At 42.0% G+C, this 25,393-nt stretch overlaps 1 protein-coding gene across 1 annotated transcript in view; it reads left to right on the top strand.

Moving 5' to 3' along the window:
* LOC131922282 (PH domain-containing protein DDB_G0287875-like) overlaps positions 1-24,598 on the top strand; it is a 67,877-nt gene extending 43,279 nt beyond the window's left edge. The window contains exons 8-19 of the mRNA XM_059277043.1: positions 748-818; positions 1,483-1,507; positions 2,884-2,997; positions 5,820-5,890; positions 6,555-6,579; positions 7,955-8,059; positions 10,869-10,939; positions 12,054-12,078; positions 16,678-16,712; positions 17,498-17,522; positions 20,052-20,228; positions 24,231-24,598. Coding sequence (XP_059133026.1) covers positions 748-818; positions 1,483-1,507; positions 2,884-2,997; positions 5,820-5,890; positions 6,555-6,579; positions 7,955-8,059; positions 10,869-10,939; positions 12,054-12,078; positions 16,678-16,712; positions 17,498-17,522; positions 20,052-20,228; positions 24,231-24,598 — 1,112 coding nt within the window. The remainder of the gene's footprint in view (positions 1-747; positions 819-1,482; positions 1,508-2,883; positions 2,998-5,819; positions 5,891-6,554; positions 6,580-7,954; positions 8,060-10,868; positions 10,940-12,053; positions 12,079-16,677; positions 16,713-17,497; positions 17,523-20,051; positions 20,229-24,230) is intronic.
* Positions 24,599-25,393: the final 795 nt, after the last annotated feature.

The raw sequence follows: 25,393 nt of genomic DNA, 5'->3' as shown, positions 1-25,393 counted from the left end.
AGTCCCGGGTGTTCTAGGTCTTTCTGTAATCACTAAATGTCAGTTTCTCACAAAGCTCATGAGACTGAAAAGTTCCTTGGCAGAGATTAGAAAAGAACTCTTTTAAGAAAAAAGTGCCTGGAAAGGCAGTTGAGTCTCTAGTAAAGGTTGGGATTAGACCTGTACTACATGTACATAAGTAAAAGTCTGCAGGTGGCCACCTGAAGCTGAAGAGTGTAGCCATTGCCCTACACTGAAAATCATCTCAGGGGCTGATTGTACTCTGTGGTTTTTATCGTAAGATTTGTTTTAGGGGGCCAGTGAGAACTTAGCAGTAAAGGCACTTGCTGTAAAGACTGAGATCAATACTTTGAGCCTGGAACCTACATGGTTGACTGAGAGAACTAGGTACAGAGGTTCACATCTGCTAGAGCACTGCCAGCTGTTGAGCCTCCCAAACAGAATAAGTATAAAAAGAAAATTTTGAATGATTCATTTCATCTTTACACCATATAATAGATTCTTTTACACTGCTTTAGATTACAATTCCCTGCAAACAAAAAAAAAAAATCTGCTCCTCATTTCTCTCCAAAGCTACTCTCTGTCTTTATTTGTCTTCCTGGAAGACAGTCCTGCAACAACCCAACCATATTGTTCATTAGTTTTAGTAAGATGTACCAAGTCCATTTGCTTTTACTCACATCAAGCAAAGATCCCCTGTAAATAATACTAAGTCCTGTGAGCTGAGAGTCGCTTTCTTTCCCCTAGTGTACCCTGAAACTTCTACCAGTGCCAATTCACCACACAGCAATCAAAACCTACCAACGAGGACGGTGAAGGTAAGAGGCCTTCCCTTGCCTGAGGTAGAAAGGTTACCTCAGTGGTCCCCTTGTGTTTCAGTGGGTATCACATTTCATTCATTAAACTGATCTGAGTCATCACGGACATTAGAGAGTTTTTTTAGGAAGAGGAGGGAATGGAACTGTACCAACTTGGTCTTGATCAAGACAGCACACATCACAATGTGGCACAACTTTGTGTCCTGCTTTATGAGTGATCCCATCAAGGTGGGTGCCTCTAGTTTACACCAGTCCTCATGGTTGAAAGATCCTCTGAACATCCTCAAGCTGGACACACTAAGCTTCCAACCATATACTCAAGTTCTTTGTAAACCATAGTCTAGAAACAGAAAATACCTTAGTGAAACATAAAAGTTTTTATAGATGGTATGTGATATAGGTTTTGCAATCCTCTATAGGCCAGATAGGTTTACCTGATCTGCCATTGAATAAGAAAAAGTATGCCCACTACTAGTTTGTATCACAAAGGACAGAGTCCTAGATCTCTGTGACATCATCAAATAATGTACCCATTAATATAGTCTCTTTGTTACTGCTCTTCTCTGTCCTGATTTCAATCACTCGATGTTAAGGGAAAAAAGGCTTTTTAGACATTACTCAGCATGATCATGGCATTAAATATTTTCTTTCCTATTGATTGCAGGCGACATCTAAAAAGCCCAGATGTGGTATGTATTATGGGATCACTTTCCTAAGACACACCTTAGGTGGGAATTGTGAAAACATTGGTTGTATTTTGTGTGATACACCACTGTGATGTGAGATACCAAACGATATGAGAATTGCTGTGTTAGATTTTTTTACTTAGTTTCTTTTAAAGGCAAGGGCCACACCAAGTAAGTAATCATGGATATGTCTATGGTCCTTGTGTTCAACAGTAATCCTTTGTTATTTGAGGGTATTGTACTTCAATTCTTGTTTAAATCTGTTTTTCCCCCAAAAGTAGGATGGCTTTTTCACAACCCAATTTCCAGTCACAGATATGTAAATTGAAAATCAGAATGCAGGTAAACTACAAAAATGTATTCAAACCTCATCTGAGATCTGCAGGGTCAGTTACATGCTTGTGTTCCTTCATAAACCAGTTAAGCAGAACTCAAGAGGTAGTGATGAGGCTCCTTAGCTGTGCATCTTAAGAGCCACTTCCTACCTCATCAAGGGCACAATAATCCCCTTGGAGAGGTCTGCCTTCTTACATCTGCCTGCAGTAAGGCCAATAAATAGGGATTCCAAACACTGCAATGACTGCTGTAGTGGTTAGAAGTCCTAGGAAGTGTCATTCAGCATGCAGCAGACAGTCACTGCTTTGAAAGGTAGAGAAGCACAGTGCTTCATTTAAGATGACAGAGTCCCAAAATTAAATAAAGGACATGGGACAGTGGGATGGATATTTCTAAAATGGGTTTTGGATCTGGAGAGATGCATGAACAAATTGGACAACAGAAGCATGGGCCCAAAGAGGAGCACAATTTAAGGACAATATGCACTGAGAACTGCAATCACCAACTGGAGGCTAATGTGTAATTCCTCATTCTCTGAGAATACATTGCTTTTGGGGGCGGAGTGAAGGGACTCACAGTTTGTCTTATCTATACTGGAACTACCTACTTATGTATCATACTGGCCTAGAACTCACAGAGCTTCACCTCCTCTGCCTACAGAGAACTGTTATGAAAGTAGTGCACTCCATATCCAGTGGGAATACATCTTTAAATGTATTGGTTGGGTACACTCTGCTCCATGTGTTTTTCCTCTCAGGGTTGGTCAGTCCCCATGATTTGAAGGTGAGCACTCATTAGGTACATGTATTCAGCAGGGAAACACAACACTGTCACACTGCCATGAACTTAGGACTTGCCTACACCACCAATGCAGTGCATGGAGGAGTGTGCAGTGCACTCAGTGATCCTCCTGAAACACCACCGTGACTCTGATGACGGTGCCTGGAGAAAGGGCATGACATGGAGTGTACTAAAACAGACTGGTTTCCTCTATATTCTGCCATGAAACTGACATAACTGTCTCTGCTGTTAATGCATTCTAGTTTCCAAAATTCAAAGGAGATTATTTAGGAGAACCACTATTTCTCCAATGGATGTTGAAGTACCTCAAGTCCAGCGTGGCACAGCTGTAGCTATAGAACTGAGTGAACCAGAAGGTACTGTTGAAATGCGTTAATCTCATTGGGTGACATACGGTAGTTGTAAGTCATTATTGTATGATAGGAGGGAAAGATGATGACCTTAGCATTAGTTTCCTATGTATATAATGTTGACTTGTATAGTTCCTCAGTTGAAATTCAACCACACGATTTAAGAATGAAATGTAAATTCACCTTTTGCAAACATTGAGTAACAAGAAACAGAGGAAAGGTGAGCTCAATCTTGTCTCTGTCACCGTCCCTTCACCTGGTGTAGACAGGAATAGGTGAGGCAACGTCTCTGTTACTTTCTCCCAGACACCTGCAGTGTGATGAACTGAATGTAAACAAGCTCAAGATTGACATGGTTATTGTCAAAACTGTCAAGAGTTAGCACAAAATTTCATACAGTTAACAGCATTTCTGGTGTGACCAAAGGGGATTCGGTCCCTGGAGTAGTGTGTCACACCCTGTGCTTATGGGAAAGAACAGAGACAAGGTCATGGAAGGAGGTTTCTGTGTTCTTCCTTTTCAAAGGCATCATGGTAGTCTTGTCAGTATAATATTCTTGCGTTCATCTCTGTCATTTGAAGGCAATCTTTCAACACTTAGTGCTCATCAGCATTTATCACTACCAAGTGTCCAAGCCTGTCACTGTGCTTAGTAGCTCTCCATGGAATTTGTGCATAAGATCCTTTTCCTGTTTGTGTGATGAAATACTATGACCCAAACATGCCCAAGGAGGAGTGCTTGTCTTCCCATGATACCATGAGTATGGTGTGCATATTTGCTGAGCAACCATAGATACAGGAGCCTGAGGACAACAGAAATAGAGAAAAGGAGTGTTTCTTTATGCTCAGCTCACCTTCTCCTTCTACAGTCATGGATCTCAGTCCCAGGAATTATGCACTAACAGCTGATCCATTTGCTACCTCAGTTAACCTTGTCAAGATAATGCCATGCAGGCATCACTAGAGCCCTGACCTTATCAGTTGACTACTGATATTTGCCATCACAATGCCCACAAACAGTGGTGATCAGTTTGGGGTTTCAATCTATGATAAAGGCAGTCTCTGGTGAGGGACAACCTGCGCCTGGGCATTCAAATATACATTTGAAGCACTTACAAAATGGTCCTGGTGATAAAGAATGAGCAGATCCTGTTCCCGGCTCCCTTGGGACATTGGTAGTAGTGCCTGCTAGGTCCTCTGTGGACTATTTAGTCACTCCGTGTAGGACATCGCAGACTGCTAAGTAGTTAGCAGGTTTCTCTAGCAACACTAGCCTCCTTCTTACCTTAGCAATGTCCTGAAAGTAGAAGCCTCATGTGTGCTGTTAGCTCTAAGCAGTCTATGCTCCTTAACTTATCTGGCATTCTGTGTAATTTGAATCAAGGAGGGTTATAGGGTGATGTCCTTCTTTGATCCTTTAAATTAATGGATGACATAGGGAGAAAGGATCTGCCCTCTGGGTGATCTTTGATGCTTTTAGAGGCACTCTTGCCTCAGCCTCCAATATGCAGAGACTGAGTTTGTGAGTTTCCCTAAAATACTGCCCATGTTCCTCAGAATAAAGTGTATGGAGAGGAGAGGATCAGCTCTCTATGCACCATAATGTGTGTCTGTTCCTTACGCTGTCAGTACTCGAGTCTCTCACTTTGGCATGGGCTGACTTGTCTCTTCTTTCCTGCAGACATGAGCTTATGCTCTAAGGAGTCTCTCTTCTCTAAGTGGCTTCCCTGTCACTTCTTCAGTAGGCTCACCGCCCAGGCTTATCAGAACTATGTCTGGTCCCCTAGGATTCTCTCATTCTGCAGATTTTTTTTGCTCTCTCTCATAGACTATAACTGTAGATTCAGTGTATAGTGCCTGCTTCTGAGCTGTGTGTGACAGAGAAACAGGATTCCTCTTCTAGTCTCTACCTTTCTGTCTCTCTTCTTATGATCTCCTGCCCCTATCCTTTCCCAGCCACTTCTCTTTCATAATTGCCACAGAAGCTTACGTGGTTCCTTCTTTGTGTTACCTTATTGTGGGTTCTCTTACGGCAACACATCGTCCATGCAATGGGTCCTAAGTCCCAGACATGTCCTTATTCTCAGTCCCGGGTGTTCTAGGTCTTTCTGTAATCACTAAATTTCAGTTTCTCACAAAGCTCATGAGACTGAAAAGTTCCTTGGCAGAGATTAGAAAAGAACCCTGTTAAGAAAAAAATGCCTGGAAAGGCAGTTGAGTCTCTAGTAAAGGTGTGGATCAGATCTGTACTACATGTACATAGGTAAAAGTCTGCAGGTGGCCACCTGAAGCTGAAGAGAGTAGCCATTGCCCTACACTGAATATCATCTCAGGGGCTGATTGTACTCTGTGGTTTTTATCGTAAGATTTGTTTTAGGGGGCCAGTGAGAACTTAGCAGTAAAGGCACTTGCTGTAAAGACTGAGATCAATACTTTGAGCCTGGAACCTACATGGTTGACTGAGAGAACTAGGTACAGAGGTTCACATCTGCTAGAGCACTGCCAGCTGTTGAGCCTCCCAAACAGAATAAGTATAAAAAGAAAATTTTGAATGATTCATTTCATCTTTACACCATATAATAGATTCTTTTACACTGCTTTAGATTACAATTCCCTGCAAACAAAAAAAAATCTGCTCCTCATTTCTCTCCAGAGCTACTCTCTGCCTTTATTTGTCTTCCTGGAAGACAGTCCTGCAACAACCCAACCATATTGTTCATTAGTTTTAGTGAGATGTACCAAGTCCATTTGCTTTTACTCACATCAAGCAAAGATCCCCTGTAAATAATACTAAGACCTGTGAGCTGAGAGTCGCTTTCTTTCCCCTAGTGTACCCTGAAACTTCTACCAGTGCCAAATCACCACGCATGAAACAAAAACTACCAAAGCGGCTGGTGAAGGTAAGAGGCCTTCCCTTGCCTGAGGTAGAAATGTTACCTCAGTGGTCCCCTTGTGTTTCAGTGTGTATCACATTTCATTCATTAAACTGATCTGAGTCATCACGGACATTAGAGAGTTTATTTAGGAAGAGGAGGGAATGGAACTGTATCAACTTGATCTTGATCAAGACAGCACACATCACAATGTGGCACAACTTTGTGTCCTGCTTTATGAGTGATCCCATCAAGGTGGGTGCCTCTAGTTTACACCAGTCCTCATGGTTGAAAGATCCTCTGAACATCCTCAAGCTGGACACACTAAGCTTCCAACTATATACTCAAGTTCTTTGTAAACCATAGTCTAGAAACAGAAAATACCTTAGTGAAACATAAAAGTTTTTATAGATGGTATGTGATACAGGTTTTGCAACCCTCTATAGGCCAGATAGGTTTACCTGATCTGCCACTGAATAAGAAAAAGTATGCCCACTACTAGTTTGTATCACAAAGGACAGAGTCCCAGATCTCTGTGACATCATCGAATAATGTACCCATTAATATAGTCTCTTTGTTACTGCTCTTCTCTGTCCTGATTTCAATCACTCGATGTTAAGGTGAAAAAGGCTTTGTAGACATTACTCAGCATGATCATGGCATTAAATATTTTCTTTCCTATTGATTGCAGATGATGACTAAGAAAAACAGACGTGGTATGTATTATGGGATCACTTTCCTAAGACACACCTTAGGTGGGAATTGTGAAAACATTGGTTGTATTTTGTGTGATACACCACTGTGATGTGAGATACCGAACGATATGAGAATTGCTGTGTTAGATTTTTTTCTTAGTTTCTTTTAAAGGCAAGGGCCACACCAAGTAAGTAATCATGGATATATCTATGGTCCTTGTGTTCAACAGTAATCCTTTGTTATTTGAGGGTATTGTACTTCAATTCTTGTTTAAATCTGTTTTTCCCCCAAAAGTAGGATGGCTTTTTCACAACCCAATTTCCAGTTACAGATATGTAAATTGAAAATCAGAATACAGGTAAACTACAAAAATGTGTTCAAACCTCATCTCAGATATGCAGGGTCAGTTACATGCTTGTGTTCCTTCATAAATGAGTTAAGCAGAACTCAAGAGGTAGTGATGAGGCTCCTTAGCTGTGCATCTTAAGAGCCACTTCCTACCTCATCAAGGGCACAATAATCCCCTTGGAGAGCTCTGCCTTCTTACATCTGCCTGCAGTAAGGCAAATCGATAGGGATCCCAAACACTGCAATGACTGCTGTAGTGGTTAGAAGTCCTAGGAAGTGTCATTCAGCATGCAGCAGACAGTCACTGCTTTGAAAGGTAGAGAAGCACAGTGCTTCATTTAAGATGACAGAGTCCCAAAATTAAATAAAGGACATGGGACAGTGGGATGGATATTTCTAAAATGGGTTTTGGATCTGGAGAGATGCATGAACAAATTAGACAATAGAAGCATGGGCCCAAAGAGGAACACAATTTAAGGACAATGTGCACTGAGAACTGCAATCACCAACTGGAGGTTGATGTGTACTACCTCATTCTCTGAGAATACATTGCTTTTGGGGGCGGAGTGCAGGGACTCACAGTTTGTCCTTATCTATACTGGAACTACCTACTTATGTACCATACTGGCCTAGAACTACAGAGCTTCACTTTCTCTGCCTACAGAGAACTGTTATGAAAGTAGTGCACTCCATATCCAGTGGGAATACATCTTTAAATGTATTGGTTGGGTACACTCTGCTCCATGTGTTTTTCCTCTCAGGGTTGGTCAGTCCCCATGATTTGAAGGTGTGCACTCATTAGGTACATGTATTCAGCAGGGAAACACAACACTGTCACACTGCCATGAACTTAGGACTTGCCTACACCTCCAATGCAGTGCATGCAGGAGTGTGCAGTGCACTCAGTGATCCTCCTGAAACACCACCGTGACTCTGATGACGGTGCCTGGAGAAAGGGCATGACATGGAGTGTACTAAAACAGACTGGTTTCCTCTATATTCTGCCATGAAACTGACATAACTGTCTCTGCTGTTAATGCATTCTAGTTTCCAAATTTAAAAGGAAACTCTTTAGGAGAGGCAATGCTTTTCCAAAGGATGTTGAAGTGCCTCAAGTCCAGCGTGGCACTTTACCACCAACTGAAGCCGAAGGTACTGTTGAAATGCATTAATCTCATTGGGTGACATACGGTAGTTGTAAATCATTATTGTATGATAGGAGGGAAAGATGATGACCTTAGCATTACTTTCCTATGTATATAATGTTGACTTGTATAGTTCCTCAGTTGAAATTCAACCACACGATTTAAGAGTGAAATGTAAATTCACCTTTTGCAAACATTGAGTAACAAGAAACAGAGGAAAGGTGACCTCAATCTTGTCTCTGTCACCATCCCTTCACCTGGTGTAGACAGGAATAGGTGAGGCAACATCTCTGTTACTTTCTCCCAGACACCTGCAGTGTGATGAACTGAATGTAAACAAGCTCAAGATTGACATGGTTATTGTCAAAACTGTCAAGAGTTAGCACAAAATTTCATACAGTTAACAGCATTTCTGGTGTGACCAAAGGGGATTTGGTCCCTGGAGTAGTGTGTCACACCCTGTGCTTATGGGAAAGAACAGAGACAAGGTCATGGAAGGAGGTTTCTGTGTTCTTCCTTTTCAAAGGCATCATGGTAGTCTTGTCAGGTATAATATTCTTGCGTTCATCTCTGTCATTTGAAGGCAATCTTTCAACACTTAGTGCTCATCAGCATTTATCACTACCAAGTGTCCAAGCCTATCACTGTGCTTAGTAGTTCTCCATGGAATTTGTGCATAAGGTACTTTCCCTGTTTGTGTGGTGAAATACTATGACCCAAACATGCCCAAGGAGGAGTGCTTGTCTTCCCATGATACCATGAGTATGGTGTGCATATTTGCTGAGCAACCATAGATACAGGAGCCTGAGAGCAACAGAAATAGAGAAAAGGAGTGTTTCTTTATGCTCAGCTCACCTTCTCCTTCTATAGTCATGGATCTCAGTCCCAGGAATAATGCACTAACAGCTGAACCAGTTGCTACCTCAGTTAACCTTGTCAAGATAATGCCATACAGGCATCCTCTGGGATCTGGACTCTATGAAGTTGACTACTGATGTTAAAATGACTGGTACATTTATTTTAGGGTTTTAATCTATGGTAAAGCCAATCTCTCTGGTGTGGACAACCTTCTCCTTTGCATTCAAATGTACATATAAATAAAGGGCCTACAAAGTGGTTCTGGTGATGCAGTTCCTGTCCCTGGTTTCCTTGGGACATTTGTAGTATACCTCTTTGTTCATTTCTTGACCATTTTGTCTCTCTTTAAAGGACATCCGCAGGGCAAACTTCTAGATAGCTGGTAGGGTTCTCTAGTCTGGCTTCCTTGCAGCACTAGCAATGTCCTGACAATTAAGGATATAATGTATGGCTTTATATTTTTTTAATCTGTGTTCCTCATATTGGCATGCATGTTAGATGTTTGAGTCAAGGAAGGTTAAAGCCTGATGTTTATTTTGGATCCTTTGACTTAATGGATGAGAAAGTGTCTGCACTCTGGTTTGTCCTTAGTGCCAAAGCATTCTTGATTCATCCTCCAAGGCAGAGGCTGGGTTTGAGAGTTCTCCTAAAAGACTGCCCGTGTTCCTCAGGATAATAGAATGGATTCATGGAGATTGGCTATCTCTTGGTACCCATCTGGCCATAGGCTATGTCTGTTCTCTGTGTTTTCAGTACTTGAGTCTCTCACTCTTTGCATGATCTGGCCTGTCACATCTTTTCTGCAACATGAACTTATAATCTAAGGAATCATTTTCCTCAAAGTGCCTTTATTTTAGCTACTTGAGTAGGTTCACAGTCAAGGCTCATCAGAAACATGTCTGCTTCTCCTGGATTTTCTCACTGTACAAGTGGTCTGGTATCAATCATAGGCTAGCCCTGTAGGGTTAATGCACCATGTTTATTGATTGTAAATTCAGACTCCTGCTTCTGAGCCATGTGTGCCAGAGACATGGGATTCCACTTCTAGTCCCCACCTTTCAATCTCCCTTATTCCTCTTGCCCCTATCCTTCTCCAACCACTTCTCCTCTTTCATAATTGTCATGTTGACTCAGGACTATAGGTCTGGCAAGCCATGGAGGCCTATGTGATCCCTTCTACCTGTTACTTTATTATTGATGCTACATACCAGAACACATTGCCCATGCAATGTGGCCTAACCCCCAAGCATGTCCCCAGCCTCAGCTTTTGGTGTCCTGGGCCTTTTTGTATTCATTATATGTCCCTCCCTCACAAAACTCATGAGACTAACAAAGTCACTGGGAGAGAACTGAACAGAACCCTTCTTGGGGACAATATGCCTAGAAAGGCAGTTGAATCTCAGTAGGTCATCGGGCTCAGATCTTCACTACATGTACAAAGGTGTTGTATGATATTTTGTTTGTGTTCTGACAAAGCTTGCCTGGAGATCAGAGGGTGGAGCTAGCCATGAGTTAACCATAGAGGCCAGGCAGTAATAGTTCACACCTTTAATCCTAGCACTTGGGAGGAGGAAGCAGGAAAATCAGGAGTTCAAGGCCACCCTGGGCTACAGGAGATTTACCAGTCTAAAAGAGAAACAGAGCCAGGTGGTGGTGGTACATGCCTTTAATCCCAGCACTAGGGAGGTGGTGACAGGAATATAAGGTGGGTGGAGATAGGATCTCAGTGCCTAATAAACAAAATATTATACAACATAAAAATACATCTTCGTTTTTCTCCAAGTCTTCCCTCTGCCTTAGTTTGCTTTATGGGAAGATAGTCTAGCAGCAGCAGAACCATCTTGTTCAGTAGGTTTAGTCACATGTGCTAAGTCCGTACACTTTCACCCACATCAAGTAAAGTCCAGTGTAAATAGTAAGCAGTCCCGTGAACTGACAGTCACTTTCTGTCCCCCTAGTGTCCCATGAACCTCCTGATAATACAGTTTCACCAGTTAACCAGCGAAAGTCTACAGTGAGCATGGTCGAGGTAAAAGGGCCTTTTCTTTCTCTGAGGTAGAAAGGTTACCTCGGTGGTCCCCTTATGTTTCAATGGGTATCACATTTGAATTAAGAAACTGATCAGGTACATCATGTGTTGTTGTTTGTTTTTAAAGTGTATTTTGCCTGCATGTGTATATTTGTATCACGTGCGTACTTGGTGCCAAGAAGGGCAGAAGCACCATGTAGGTGCTGGAAATCAAATCCCAATATGAGCATGTATGTCTGTGTGAGGGTATCACAAGCCCTGGAACTGGAGTTGCAGACAGGTGTGAGCTGCCACGTGGGTACTGGGAATTGAACCCAGGTCCTCTGGAAGAGCAGCCAGTGCTCTTAACATCTGAGTCATCTTTCCAGCCCAGTACATCATGTTTTTAAAGATCCTCATGTTGTTGGGCACACTAAGCTCCAGACACATCAAACTTTGGGTCATATGCTCAAATTATTTCTACCATAGTCCCTAGAAACAAAAAATATCTTAGTGAAAAATATAAGTTTTCATGAGTTGGCTTTTTGGAGCCCAGTCTGTATGGTGGGATGCCTTGCTCAGCCTTGATGCAGGGTGTGTGTGGGGGGTGTTGGTCCTGCCTCAACTGAATGTACCAGGCTTTGTTGACTCCCCATGGAAGGCCTTACCCTTTTGGAGGAGTGGATGAGAGGTAGGGTGGGGGTGGAGGGAGTCGGGGAAAGAAAGGAAAAGGGGAGTGGAAGGAGGGATGGGAGGGAGAACTGTGGTTGGTATGTAAACTGAAAAAAACTGAACAAAAAAACCCAACAACATTGAAAGATGAAAAAAATAAATGAAAATACAAGTTTTCATAGACGTTATGTGATGTAGATTAGGGAACATTCAGTAGAGGCCAGACAGGTTATCCTGATCAGCCCTTGAATCAGAAAAAATTGTAAAAGGTACTAGTCTTTAGCACAAAGTATAGAGTCCCAGATCTTCTGTTACATCATCAAATAAGGAGTCAATTAATATAGTCTCCACTTGACTACACTTTTATATCCTCATTATGTCAACTACGGAAGGATCACAGATCTTTACAAATATTATTCAACATGATCTAAATGTTAAATATTTTCTTTCCTTTCAATTACAGGTACTATTTAATAAATGCAGACGTGGTATGTACTGTAGAACACTCTCTAAGACACAATTTAGATGAGAATTGTGTAAATACTAGTTGTCTTTTATATGATACACCACTGTGATATAAGCTGCTAACTGATAATGAAAATTATATGTTTTTATTTTTTTTTAAGGAAATGACATCCCAAGTAACAAATCATGACCAGGTGTCTATGGTTGTCATGTTCAACTGTGATTCCTTTAGTTATTTGAAGGATTTGTTCACCAAGTTGTGTCTAAATTTTTTTCCAAAGAAAAATATCCCAACTACCCAACCCAATTTCTAGTTATGAGTTTGTAAATTGAAAAATCAGAATACAGTTTATCTACAAAAATGTATTCAAACTTGACCACAGCCATGCATGGTTGGGTTACATGCTTGCGTTCCTTCATAGACGAATAAACCAGAACTCAAGAGGTAGTGATGAGGGTCCTTAGCTGTGCATCTTAAGAGCCACTTCTTACCTCATCAAGGGCACAATAATCCCCTTGGAGAGCTCTGCCTTCTTACATCTGCCTGCAGTAAGGCAAATCGATAGGGATCCCAAACACTGCAATGACTGCTGTAGTGGTTAGAAGTCCTAGGAAGTGTCATTCAGCATGCAGCAGACAGTCACTGCTTTGAAAGGTAGAGAAGCACAGTGCTTCTTTTAAGATGACAGAATCCCAAAATTAAATAAAGGACATGGGAGAGTGGGATGGATAGTTCAAAATGGATTTCTCTTAGATCTGACGTATTCATGTAAGTTCTGGAGAAAAGCATTAACAGATTATACAACATTGGCATGGGCACAAAGAGTCACAAAATTTAAGGACAGTATGCACTAGGATTTCCAGTCATCATTCGTTTAATGATCTGTGCTGCATCATTATTCCAGCAATACATTTAAATTTTATTTTTTTAATTATTAATATAATTTTATTAATTTTGATATGTTTATGCACTGTATTTCATCTTATTCATCCATCATGACTCTTACTGTTCATAGATCCTCTCCCTTTTTACATTTTCCCAAATTTTATCCTTAAGAATAACTTGCTAGTCCATTTTGTGCTAAACGACACACATCTTGCCACATTCTGTGATTGTCCTTAGTGTTCTGTGTATTTGTGGATTTCTTCTGGGAATAGCAAGTTGTCCCACAGAGATCCAGGACCAGTTTCCACCCCCATAATCTTCCATTTTTGTCTTCTCCAGCCACTTTCTCCTGCTTCTGGAGTGCCATGTGGACTCTGTACTCTGTACCTGGTAATACATCAATGTGTGACAATTCCCTTATACCAGGAATCTTTTTCGTGATGTTTCATACTATAAAACATTTCTCAGAAGAATCCCCAGAATGAGTCTCTATGTGTCGTGTCTTTTGTATTCCATAATTTTCTCTCCCTCTTTCTCTAAACTTATCAGTCACAAGAGAAGAGTCTGGAACACAAAACTTTTAGTGGACTACATTTGCAGAAGGACATTTGAATCTTACTAAGTCATCTGGCTCATCCCTTTACCTGATGGGCATAGGTGGAAGGCTGGTGGTGAGCAACTGAGGCACTTGAACGTGTAAAGACAGAGGAGTTAACCAGAGTCAGCTTGGAGCAGTCACATAAGCAGAGTGACACAAGACACAGTAAAAAACAACAACAACAAAAAAAACAACTAAGCGATCCATGCAACTACGTGAGCCAGGCAGTGGTGGTACATGCCTTTAATCTCAGCGCTCAGGAGGCAGAGGCAGGCAGATCTTGTGAGTTTGAGGCCAGCCTGGTCTACAGAGTGTGTTCCAGGAAAGGCGCAAAGCTACACAGAGAAACCCTGTCTCAAAACAAACAAACAAACAAAAAAAAAAACAACAAAACAAAAATAAAACCAACTAAGTGAAACCACACACATAGACACACCAAGACACGCCCAGGGATACACACACACAGACACACACACACACACACACACACACACACACACACACACACACACGGAAGAGCATTGTCTGAAATCTTAGGAAGAGTGACAACAGTAAAGTCACTGACATGTGATGGTCATTTGGACCAAACACCTGAAGCTGTGACTCCAATTAGTGGAATATCTGCTCGAATTTACCTGCATCTATATACTGGTGGCAGCCTCGTGTTCACAGGCCCTCATTTTGCATGGAAAGGATCACCTCTGAGAATTCCTAGCCTTTGTGCCTTCTCTAAGAGAAGTCTCATGTCTTTGGTCTTCACCTTGCCAAAAATGCACAACTTCTAATCATTATTTAGGAGTTTCGGTAAGTTTAAAGGGCTTGCAGATATATATGTATATATGTTTATATATATATTTCACAAAGCAGAAGTGTTATAAAGACCAGAAAACCATGTTCATAAACACATGTAGATTATCCATTGTGCATTATTCTTCCATAAAATATGCACCACATATGATGAATTATTGCAATTTATCTCATTATTCATACTTACCAAGATTGCATCATTTTTACCTTTGAGAGATAATGTCATGGGACATGAACATTCACTTTTAAATAGTTGTTTAAAGTTAAATACTTGGTGTACAGATGCTCAGAAGGTGATTAGACTGTGCACACACATCGGTACCCTGTTTTGCTTTTTAATTTTTTTAAATCTTATTTTATGATTTAATTTAATTTTGCATATCAGCCACGGATTCACTTGTCCTCCCCCCGCCAGCCCCCCCCCCCGCCTTCCCTCCAGCCCCCCCTCCATTCCCATCTCCTCCCAGGCTGAGCTAAGTGTCCCTGCATAAGCCCCAGGTTCCAGACAGCCAGCTCATGCACTGAGGACAGGTCCTGGTCCCACTGCCTGGATGCCTCCCAAACAGATCAAGCTAATCAACTGTCTCACTTATCCAGAGGGCCTGATCCAGTTGGGGGCTCCTCAGCTATTGGTTCATAGTTCTTGTGTTTCCATTCATTTGGCTATTTGTCCCTGTGCTTTTTCCAACCTTGGTCTGAACAATTCTCGCTCATACAAACCCTCCTCTTTCTCGCCAATTGGACTCCCAGAGCTCCACCTGGGGCCTGGCTGTGGATCTCTGCATCCATTTCCCTCAGTCATTGGATGAGGTTTCTAGCACGACAATTAGGGTGTTTGGCCATCAGATCACCAGAGTAGGTCAGTTCGGGCTGTCTCTCGACCATTGCCAGTAGTCTATTGTGGAGGTATCTTTGTGGATTTCTGTGGGCCTCTCTAGCACTTTGCTTCTTCCTATTCTCATGTGGTCTTCATTTATCATGGTCTCTTATTCCTTGTTCTCCCTCTCTGTTCTTGATCTAGCTGAGGTCTCCCACTCCCCTAAGCTCTCTTTCCCTCGACCCTTGCCCTTCATTACCCCCACTCACGTCCAGGTTGTTCATGTAGATCTCATCCATTTCTCTGTCATTGGGCGATCCCCGTGTCTTTCTTGGGGTCCTGTTTTCTAGGTAGCCTCCCTGGAGTTGTGAGCAGCAGTCTAGTCATCTTTGTTTTACATCTAGTATCTTCCTATGAGTGAGTACATACCATGTTTGTCTTTCTGAGTCTGGGTTACCTCACTCAGGATGATTTAATCTCCAGTGCACATATAAAAAAGGTCAGACAATTCTATGCACACCCCTAACCCCAGCGTATTCAGGGGCAGAGAAGGAGGATTCTGGGTCTTGCTGACTATTAGTCTGGGTTTAGCTTCAATGAAAAACCTTGATTGAAGGAAGGAAGACAAAAGTGAAAGACCAGGATTGTTATAATTTACATTTTTAATTCTTTGAGAATTTAATGTGACTACTGTGTTTACATCATTCTATCCTACCTTCTTTTCAATCCAACTCATCCCAAGTCCCCCCTTCAAATATATGAGTTCTTCTCTGATAACTATTATACTTACATAAACAGATGAGTTCATTTAATGATGCTCTTATATATACCTATGTGTGCTCTTGTATGTTTAGTGCAGTTAGTTCAGGATTAGATAACTTATGAGGAGGCTTACCTCTGGAGAAAATTCATCTCTCTGCAACCTCTCTGTAGCTCCTGGTCTAGGGTGCCATATCAGTAGGAGCTGTCATGATGCAGGTCCTATTTGGGGAACTTTGTTGAGATTTCATTGGCTATAGCATCCCTGCCATGTCTCGAAGACACTATCTAGCAGCATGTGTCCTGTCCCTGTCCCTCCGGTTCTTATAGTCTTTTCAATCCTCTATCAAAATGTTCCCTGAGCCTTAGGTATAGGGGTTATCTTATGCATCTACAATTTGGGATCCCACAATTTGTCTTCTGACCTCTACATGCAAACTGAAGCACACCAGTGGTCACTCCAAAGAGAATACTTGTGAAGATTTGTACTTAATCTTCAATTGGATAGATTATTTTATGTTGCTTTAGATCCCCCACTGTCTGGAAATACAACAACTCTGTTACTCATATCTCTCCAGGCCTTTTTCTGTTTTAATTTCCTTCAAGGGAAGACAGTTCAGCAGCTGCCCAACCATCCTGTTCAGTAGGTCTAGTCACATTTACTAAGTCCATGCACTTTTAGCCACATCAAGCAAGAATGCTGCATAAGTAGTAAGCAGGATCATGAGCTGACAGTCACTTTCTGTCCCCTTTAGTGTCACCTGAAGAGACACAAGTGAAGGTGGAGAAGGTAAGGGGACCTTTCTTTTCTCTAAGATAGAAAGGTTATTCTAGTGATCTTACGTTTCAGTGGATATCCCATTGAACAACGAAACTGAGCAGGGCATCATGAGTTAATTTAGGAAGAGGACAAAGTGGAATTGTACCATCTTGGTCCAGACTGAATCAAATCTTCCAGTGTCAAGTGTCACAGTCTGTATGAGGGGGCCTTTTCTTCTGGAGAAAAAAGGTTCCCCTTTAGATAAATGTGTGTAATATTGACTCAGAAATTAACAGGCATATCATCTATTAAGATGTGTGTTTTTCCTTAAGGGACCTCTCCCAGCCTGTCATCTAGATAGAGTTTGGATTGTTCCCCAAAAACCTATGTGGTGGGAAGCTTCATGCATCCAATAATTGAATATTTAGGGTATAATACATTTAAAATATGTGCACTCATGCAAATAATTGGAGGCCCCCTCATAGAAGGAATTAATCTCCCAGGGCAGGTTGTTAAGTTGGTCTGCCATGCTGGGATGTAGCTTAGGGAGCCCTCAGTGAAGGCCAAACAGAAGAGGTGCTCTGCTCTCACTTTGAGTCAGCATTAGTGTGTGATGTATTAGTTTTTGTCACAAAGTACGTAGCCCTGGTTTTCTGTGACATCATCACATAATGTATGAATACAGTCTTTTTTTTTTAATGTCTTTTTCCTATCCTGCTTTACACTATGCTGTGTCATAGGGTGAACCAAAGAGCTATGCAAACAGACTCTGTATGACATGAATCTCAAAGTGTTTTCTTTCCTTTCAATTACAGGTGGAGAGTAGAAGTTTTAATTGTTGTATGTATTATGGAATCTCTCAAAACACATTTTAGAATTGTTTAAATGCTGGCCGTCTTTTCTCTGACACAACAATGTGATATAAGACTCCTATTGGGAGTTTAAGTGGGGGAAAAGGCAATGCCCTAAGTAATGAGTCCTACCCATGTGTCTACAGTCACTGCTTTCAGTTCTGATGCCTCTAGTTATTTTGGCATTTTGTGTACCAGGCAGGGTTTAAATAGATTTTTTTCCCAATACAGTTATCCCTATGACAGAGTCCACTTTCCAGTGACAAATTTGTCAATTCAAAAAGCAAGATACACATTTTACCTTAAAAAAAGTGTTCAAAGTTCACCATACAGATGTGTGAGACTTGGTTTTGTTTTGGGTTTTTTTGTGCATCTCTCTGGAGAATGATAGGGATAGGTCATCAGTCTTTCCAGTGATAGAACTCAGGAAGTACTTTTTATTTTGTCAAGGGCTCAGGAATACCTATGTGAGAGACCCAGCTTCCCAGCATCTGCCTGCAATAACCCAGCCTTAGGTAAACACCAGACAATGATGAGCACCAAGTGGGCAGAAAGCCGGGCAGTGCTCTTTAGCTGCCTGCAGACACTCATAAGTATGATAGATGGAAAGTCCATATGTTTGGTCAGATCAGAGCATTTGACTATAGGAGACACTGCACTGAAAAATAGGTCGGATATGTGTGATAACTGGATTTATGGTAGAGATGGCTCATTCCAGTAAGAACTATTGTAAAAGCTTAACAGATTAGACAACATTAACATGAGCCCAAAGAGCCACACAATTTATGGGCAATGTCCACTAAGACCTCCAGTCATCCCTTCATTTTTGAGCTGCACTGGATCATTCTTGGCTATATATCCATCTTTAAAGGTGAGCTCCAGTTTGTGTTCCAGTATTGCTTCTATCACTGGTGGTCAGTCTCCCTGCTGCCTGCTATGTCGGAGCACTCAGTGGAATGATATAAGCAGCAGTGAGTTACACAGTCAGAGTATGGCTGGGTATCATCATTTTGAAGATGCTGGCTGTGTTAGAGTACCCTCACAGCCAGATTTGTCAAAGAAGGTCAATGGGCAGGAATGTAAAGACCAGTTCGCTTTAGTGTGCGTCTACCATGTGCAAAGCCCTGGATTTGATCCCAATGACTGTATAATATGTGCCCATTGTGGCACACTTCTGTAAACCCAATTCTTCAGAGCTAGAGTGAGGAGAACCATAAGTTGAAACTCATCCTGTTATACATAGGGATTTTCAGCCTGATCTTTCATTAGAGGTATTTCTATAGGTTTAAAATAATGGTTAGGGAGTGAGCTTGACTCATTTCCCCCCTTAGAGTCTGTGGATAGAAGAGTGTGTAGAAATTAGACTTTGATGAGTCGAGCAGAGCAGGTATGGTGCACACTTGGTGCTAATATAGACTCTGCCCTTCTAGCTACATTTTTCTGGGTTGTCCGTAGAGTGGCTGAGAATATTTGTCATCTAGAAAGCCATGTGCATACTTACCACCCAAATACCAGACTGCTTTTCTTACCTGGTCATGTTGAAGACATCAAGGAAGGCTTGGCCAATTGAAGGGAAGTTTCATTTTTGTCAAACCATCGTGCAATAACATGATACAGAATGATTTGGACTCTGAGTATTTCTAAGGAATATGCTCGAATCTATAATCTCTCAGTGTGGTTCCCTGGCAATCAAAATTAGTCAGTGGGAGGGATATGACAGGTTGAAGATGCAGGAGAAGGGTCACATATTGGTACTAAGCCAGTGCCCTCTACTCCAGTTTTGAGTCAGCGATTGGAAGGTAAAGAATATCTCTCTCAGGCTGCTTCTGTCGGGTGTGGTCACAGTGACAGAAGTGTAACTAATGTGGTACCTGAAGGTGAAAAGATGGGAGTGCACACAGTTTTTACTTCTCAGTCATCTAAGGCAATGCCATGTGTTCTCTGTGAGCTACAAGTACCATAGGTAAATAAAGAGTGAAAGTCAGCAACAGCCACCTTTCCATGTTGGATGCAATGGATCACTCTAAATTCAGTCACTAGCTTCTAGCTGAATTCCTCTGGTATTTAACAAACCTCATCAGAGTATTTCTGCTGTACATGTGCCTTTCCTTATGATTTACCATTTGTAGTTCCCTTTTAGACTAGAAAGTATCATGAGAAGTCCTTCTGAAACTTCCAGTGTTTGGAGAAAAGCATGGAAGAAAGGGGAATCGTATGAACAACAGTGTATTCATGCGATTGTCAGAAGGAAGAGCTCCCATCTGGCACCAAACCCATATAACACATTCAGTCCTGCTGCTCCTTCTCTATTGCACCAGCCACGTAAATGCAGACAGTACTTATAGTGTCTTTATACTGCTTAATCACAAAATGTGGTGATTTTCCACAAGCAACACTCTGACACTGATGACTAGCTGGAACGGGAAATTAGACCATATTTATAAACACACAGCCACGATTAGTTTTCTGGTTTTCTGCCGTAAACTAACATAACTCTCCGTTGTGACTACATTCCCAGTTACTTCAATCTTTAAAAGATTTTATAAGAAGTCTGTCATCCCTGAAGTTATTGAAGAACCTCCAGCTGCTCCAGCTGCTCCAGCTGCTCCAGCTGCTCCAGCTGCTCCAGCTGCTCCAGCTGCTCCAGCTGATGTTGTGCATACATCTGAAGAAATACTACAAACCCAAAGGAAAGGTACTGTACATATTGAGGCTTTGCTTCCATTATACGTAGTAGTCAGTTATCCTCTGTGCCATATGTAAAACTGAACAAATTTACTGGAACTTTCACTATCTGAAATATAGCAGTGTATCCATCTCATCCCTAGAAATACAACCATAGAATTTTAAGATGTATTTAAAACAATTAAATAAAAATAAAAGTCACTTTGGCTCTCGCTGAATAACATGAACTAGAGGAAAGCTGGAGCACATGTATAAGTTGATATAGCTTCACCTGATGTGGGCAGGAACAGGTGAGTCACCCTATCTGCTACTTAATCCACATGTGGGTGACACAGATGGATTAGATCTAAAGAATCCCCAAAGTACAAGTGAAATTTGAAATATGTAACAGTCTTCTTGGCCAGGTTCAATGGGAAAGGGTCCCAGTAGTGGCCATGTCACACCCTGTGCTTGGGAGTGTGAGAGAGCAGGAAAGAGATCTGTAAGTACAAGGAAAATGGGAGGTTCCTGTGCTTTTCCTCTTTCGGAAGCAAATGATCCATTTTATAATTCCATAAAATATATACAAACTATCAAAGAATCACAACATGTCCTCTGAAAAAGACAGATGATCTTTACCTCAGCCTTCTTTTCAGGCTATCAAATGTTTACATGGCAAGCCATGGCATCTGGCATAATTCTCTGTTTGAAGCAATTCCAATTATACATTTTTGTTTGACTATTTGTGTATATATTTAATCTTATAATTTTCCATTTAGCCTTTTCAAACATCCTCAGTGTGTCCCTCCTTGGTTCTACTCTGCCATCCCTTTCCCCACTCAGATCTCCCTCCCTTTACTCCTCCCTTTCCCTTCATGTCACCTGTGTTCTCCCATGACCCCCTTAATATCTTCCTTCCTCCTTACCAATTAATGTTCCCTTTCTAGTCTCCTAAACTCTATAGGTTCTCCAAGTTAGTATCTAAATCTTAAGTTTCACACTACGATCAGATGAATATTATGATAACGTCCTTTTAAAGCTACCAATTAGAAACTTTGAGTTTTAGTAGCACATTTCCATATATTTCATGTTTTCAAACATACCTTATGGTTTTTTTTTTGTTAATCAGACATTGCTATAAAATGGTTTTGACTACCTTGAAATTGATTATTGCTCCTGTGTGTTTTAAATCTTCAGTTTCTTTAGTGACTTTGTGAATGAATTGTTTACAGTGATTATTCTCTTCCTCATGTGTTTCTGGGGGTTTTCTGTAATAGTGAATTAGTGATTGGAGTGAGTTTTAACTGCATACAACCAGCAAGTATCCTGTCTTTGTCATGGGATTCTACTGGTCTGTGGGAGACAGCTTCAATACACTGGAGGGTACAGAATTCTTAGTTTAACCTTCCTATGTGAACAGAACTTCAGTGTCAATGGGAAAATAAAGCCTCATGTCTTGATTGTTCAGAACCACGTGTGTGTGTGTGTGTGTGTGTGTGTGTGTGTGTGTGTGTGTGTGTGTATACATTGTCCTCCATTTGTGTGAATCTTGGATTAACCAAAAGAATGTAGGAAGTGTGTAAATTATCTCCATGATACTCATTTTATTGCGATTTCATTTTATGGAATGTTTGCCCCAGAATATACCTATTACCACAGGAAACCACTGGAAAAACATGGTCTGCCAATGCTTTTAGCAGATGATTTGGGAAAGTGCTTTCTACTCCAAAGAGAAAAATTACATAGCTCTATTAGTCTACTCTAAAAATAGTATCTATTCCAGAGAAAAGCTGTGCTGCTCCAACACAACAGCATTTAAGGTTTTCCTGTCCCTGGGATGTGACTGCCCCTTTGTGGTTCATGCACTGAACTAGGGAGTGGAGCATGGTGCCACTAGAGGTTAAAATGCTACATGGTTCATTGAATTATCTCCTGGATTGCTGTGAGCCTTGTTTTGTTTCCAGCATTCTGAGGTACCCAGATGTGCAGCAGAGGGGACACGTTATCATGGTCTTTATTTTCTCCTGTTCACCAATACCACTTCATAAACCATATTCCTTTTGGTACCCTGGAGAGCGTGTACTAGATGGCAACTTAGCATAAATTAAAACTCACATTGTTTCTTGGTTTTAGAAGACCATCCATCTGGTCTTCAAGTGATTGATAGGAGTAATGGGAAGCTTGTACCATTGGAGGATGATCTTACTGTCTTCTATTCCCATCAGCACACTGCAAGTGTTCCATTTTCCATTTCTTCCCTGCTTCTCGTTGACTCAGTGTCTTCAATGAGGATGCTCCAGCAGCCACTTGGTCTAGCCTTGAGAGCATAGCCATACATATAAGCCTGTTGTGTAAGCTAAGCAGATATTACTAGTTCATCATGGATGCACAAAATCCCAGGAATTAAAGTGCATGGCCACTTGTATTTTATCTCTTGAGTCCTCTCTGACTTATCCTCTGTATGTCTGAACCTCAGTTTCCTGCCCTGTCTCATCAGATCACCTTGCCATGTCTTCATGTGTGTTCTGTACTCTAAGCAGTCTGGAACTGATACAGCTTCATGCTTAGTATAGTTCTCACCTGTCTCCACTGGTCTAGAGTATGAATCAAAGGAGAGTATATTCCCCCAATGTCTTTTATGGAACCCCTGCAGTAGGGTGAGGGTTTTTCTTCATTGCAAAGTATGTCTGCCTGCCCTGTATTCTTCTACTTCTGATGCATTGATTCTGCATTGTGTAAACTCAGGGACTCCTCTTTCTAATCAATGTGTCCACAGCAAAAAAGGAGCCCACTTCACTGGCCACATCATTTGACCACTCTTCTGTCCTTTACCCAGAGCCTTCTTCACCCTCCTCCCTATTTCCTGAGTGGAATGGGGACTCTTCTCTTTATGCCTAGTAATCCATGAAATTGTGTCCCTGCTGCCTTATTCCTGATTCTGCATACTGAGTTGATTGGCCCACCTGATCGGACCTAACCATCCATCATGGATCCCTGGATTCATTCCTGTTTTATGCATGTGTACCCAGTTGTCTTCCCCTTCCCTTGAAATGTGGCCTCACCTGAGTCCTTTACAGAGTTTATGGGACAACCAAAATCCCAATAGGAAGTGTATACAATGGGACATTGCTTAGGGACATGCCCAGATAGATACAATTGAGTCTTAACAGGTCATCTGGTCACACCATTACTTGTGGAAAAGAGGTGAAGTGCTGTTCTTGCTTAGCTGAGGAAAGCAGGGGAGCTGAACAGGGTGGGAACAGGGATGCTAAGCACAGCACAGTTAGCAAGCAAAGCTTTGTTTCTGATGTGAAAGGAGACCCAAGGGAAACATCCAAAAGTTACAAACAACAGAACAACAGCCAATAGAAAATTGTCCCAAACAATGTTGTTAGCATGGATGGTGGCACCTGTGGGAGCCGTCACTCACCTAGGATGGTCAATTTGGTCCCTGCAAGAAATACCCAGCAATGTCCCAGAGCTTTGTTGTGGTGGTATTGTGTTCCCCAAAATATCGTGTACCCTAATAAACTTATCTGGGGTCGGAGAACAAAAAAGCCACTAGACACTTAGGATAGGTAGTGGTAGCACACGCCTTTAATCCTAGCATTCCAGAGGCAGAAATCCATCTGTTCAAGGATACAGCCAAGCATGGTGACTCACACCTTTAATCCCAGAAAGCAAGCCTTTAATCCCAGGGAGTGATGGAAGATAGCAGAAAGGTATATAAGGCGTGAGGACCAGAAACTAGAAGCATTTGGCTGGTTAAGCTTTTAGGTTTTGAGCAGCACAATTCAGCTGAGAGCCATTCAGATATGAGGACACAGAGGCTTCCAGTCTGAGGAAACAAGGGCAGCTGAGAAGTTGGCCAGGTGAGGTTAGCTGTGGCCTGTTCTGTATCTCTGATCTTCCAGCTTCACCCCAATACCTGGCTCACAGGTTTGATTTTATTAATAAGACTCTTTAAGATTCCTGCTACACTTTGTGCCATGACTCCTTCCCTATTTTGAACCTATTCCTACTCTATCCCTAGCGATAAATATACTGTACCAAGCCCCACCTCAATCTTCAGATGAAGATATGCTTGAAGAGGAGGAGGAGGAGGAGGTGGAGGAGGAGACGGTGGAGGAGGCGGCCACGGCGGAGGAGGTGGAGGCAGAGGAAGAAGAATTGGAGGAGGTGGTAGAGTTTGAGGCACCAGGGGAAGAGGCAGAGAAGGAGGAAGAAGAGGAGGAGGAGGAGGAGACGGTGGAGGAGGCGGCAGCGGCGGAGGAGGAGGCAGAGGCAGAGGAAGAAGAGTTGGAGGAGGTGGTAGAGTTGAAGGCAGCAGGGGAAGAGGCAGAGAAAGAGGAAGAAGAGGAGGAGGAGGAGGAGGAGGGGATGGAAACCTACTACCTATAAAAATATAATGCCTATAATCATGTATAAATGTTTTTTGTTTTTATTTCTATGTCTCTGAGTATGCCCACTGGAGTCACCCCTCCAGGTTGTGAAATTCCCTGGAGCTGTTGTGATAGACAGTTGTGACCCATCCATCCTATGTAGCTACTTAGAACTGAGCTCCAGCTCTCTGTAAGAGTAGCAAGCACACTTAGCTACTGAGCCATCTTTCTAGTACTCAAATCTCTATCTTGAAGGCACATTTGATATTTTGATAGTATCCATCCACAGATACAGATAGGTTTAAAAGCACTCCCTCAGAATACCTCTAACACCTAAGACAGGAGGTGTGGATGTCTCCAAGAGGAGTATATCATCCCTGAACATCCCCTTGTAGTACACCCAGGTCCTGGAGGTCAACATAGGCAAAGTTCCTCTGGAGACACCTCAGAACCTCACTGGGTAGCTGGGGAACCTAAGATAGCAAATTTCAATGGTGCTCCTTCAGAGGCTGGGCTTGTTCCCTGGGGTGCCCTCCAGATCTCCAGTCCTTAGGTAAAAGTGACAAAGGCCCTCCCCCTGCCACATGACTGAGGGGACCTGCTTCAGTGGCTTTAGGCTTTGAATATGGCCCACCAGACCAAAGCCCTTCCTTGAAGGGTCCTGTGTACCCTCAACAGGTCCTAGACACTGTGGGGTTGGGTGCCCACTGAGAGGTCGTCCTCACTGGCTGAGCCAAGCAAGTGTGGTGAGAGCTAATTCAGTTGCCTTCGAGAAACTCATGTCTAGGGCCAAAGATCACATGGGCTACCTGTA

The sequence above is a fragment of the Peromyscus eremicus genome, chromosome 12, assembly GCF_949786415.1.
Source record: "Peromyscus eremicus chromosome 12, PerEre_H2_v1, whole genome shotgun sequence".
Classification (NCBI taxonomy): domain Eukaryota; kingdom Metazoa; phylum Chordata; class Mammalia; order Rodentia; family Cricetidae; genus Peromyscus; species Peromyscus eremicus.
This window is presented reverse-complemented; position numbering and strand designations above follow the sequence as displayed.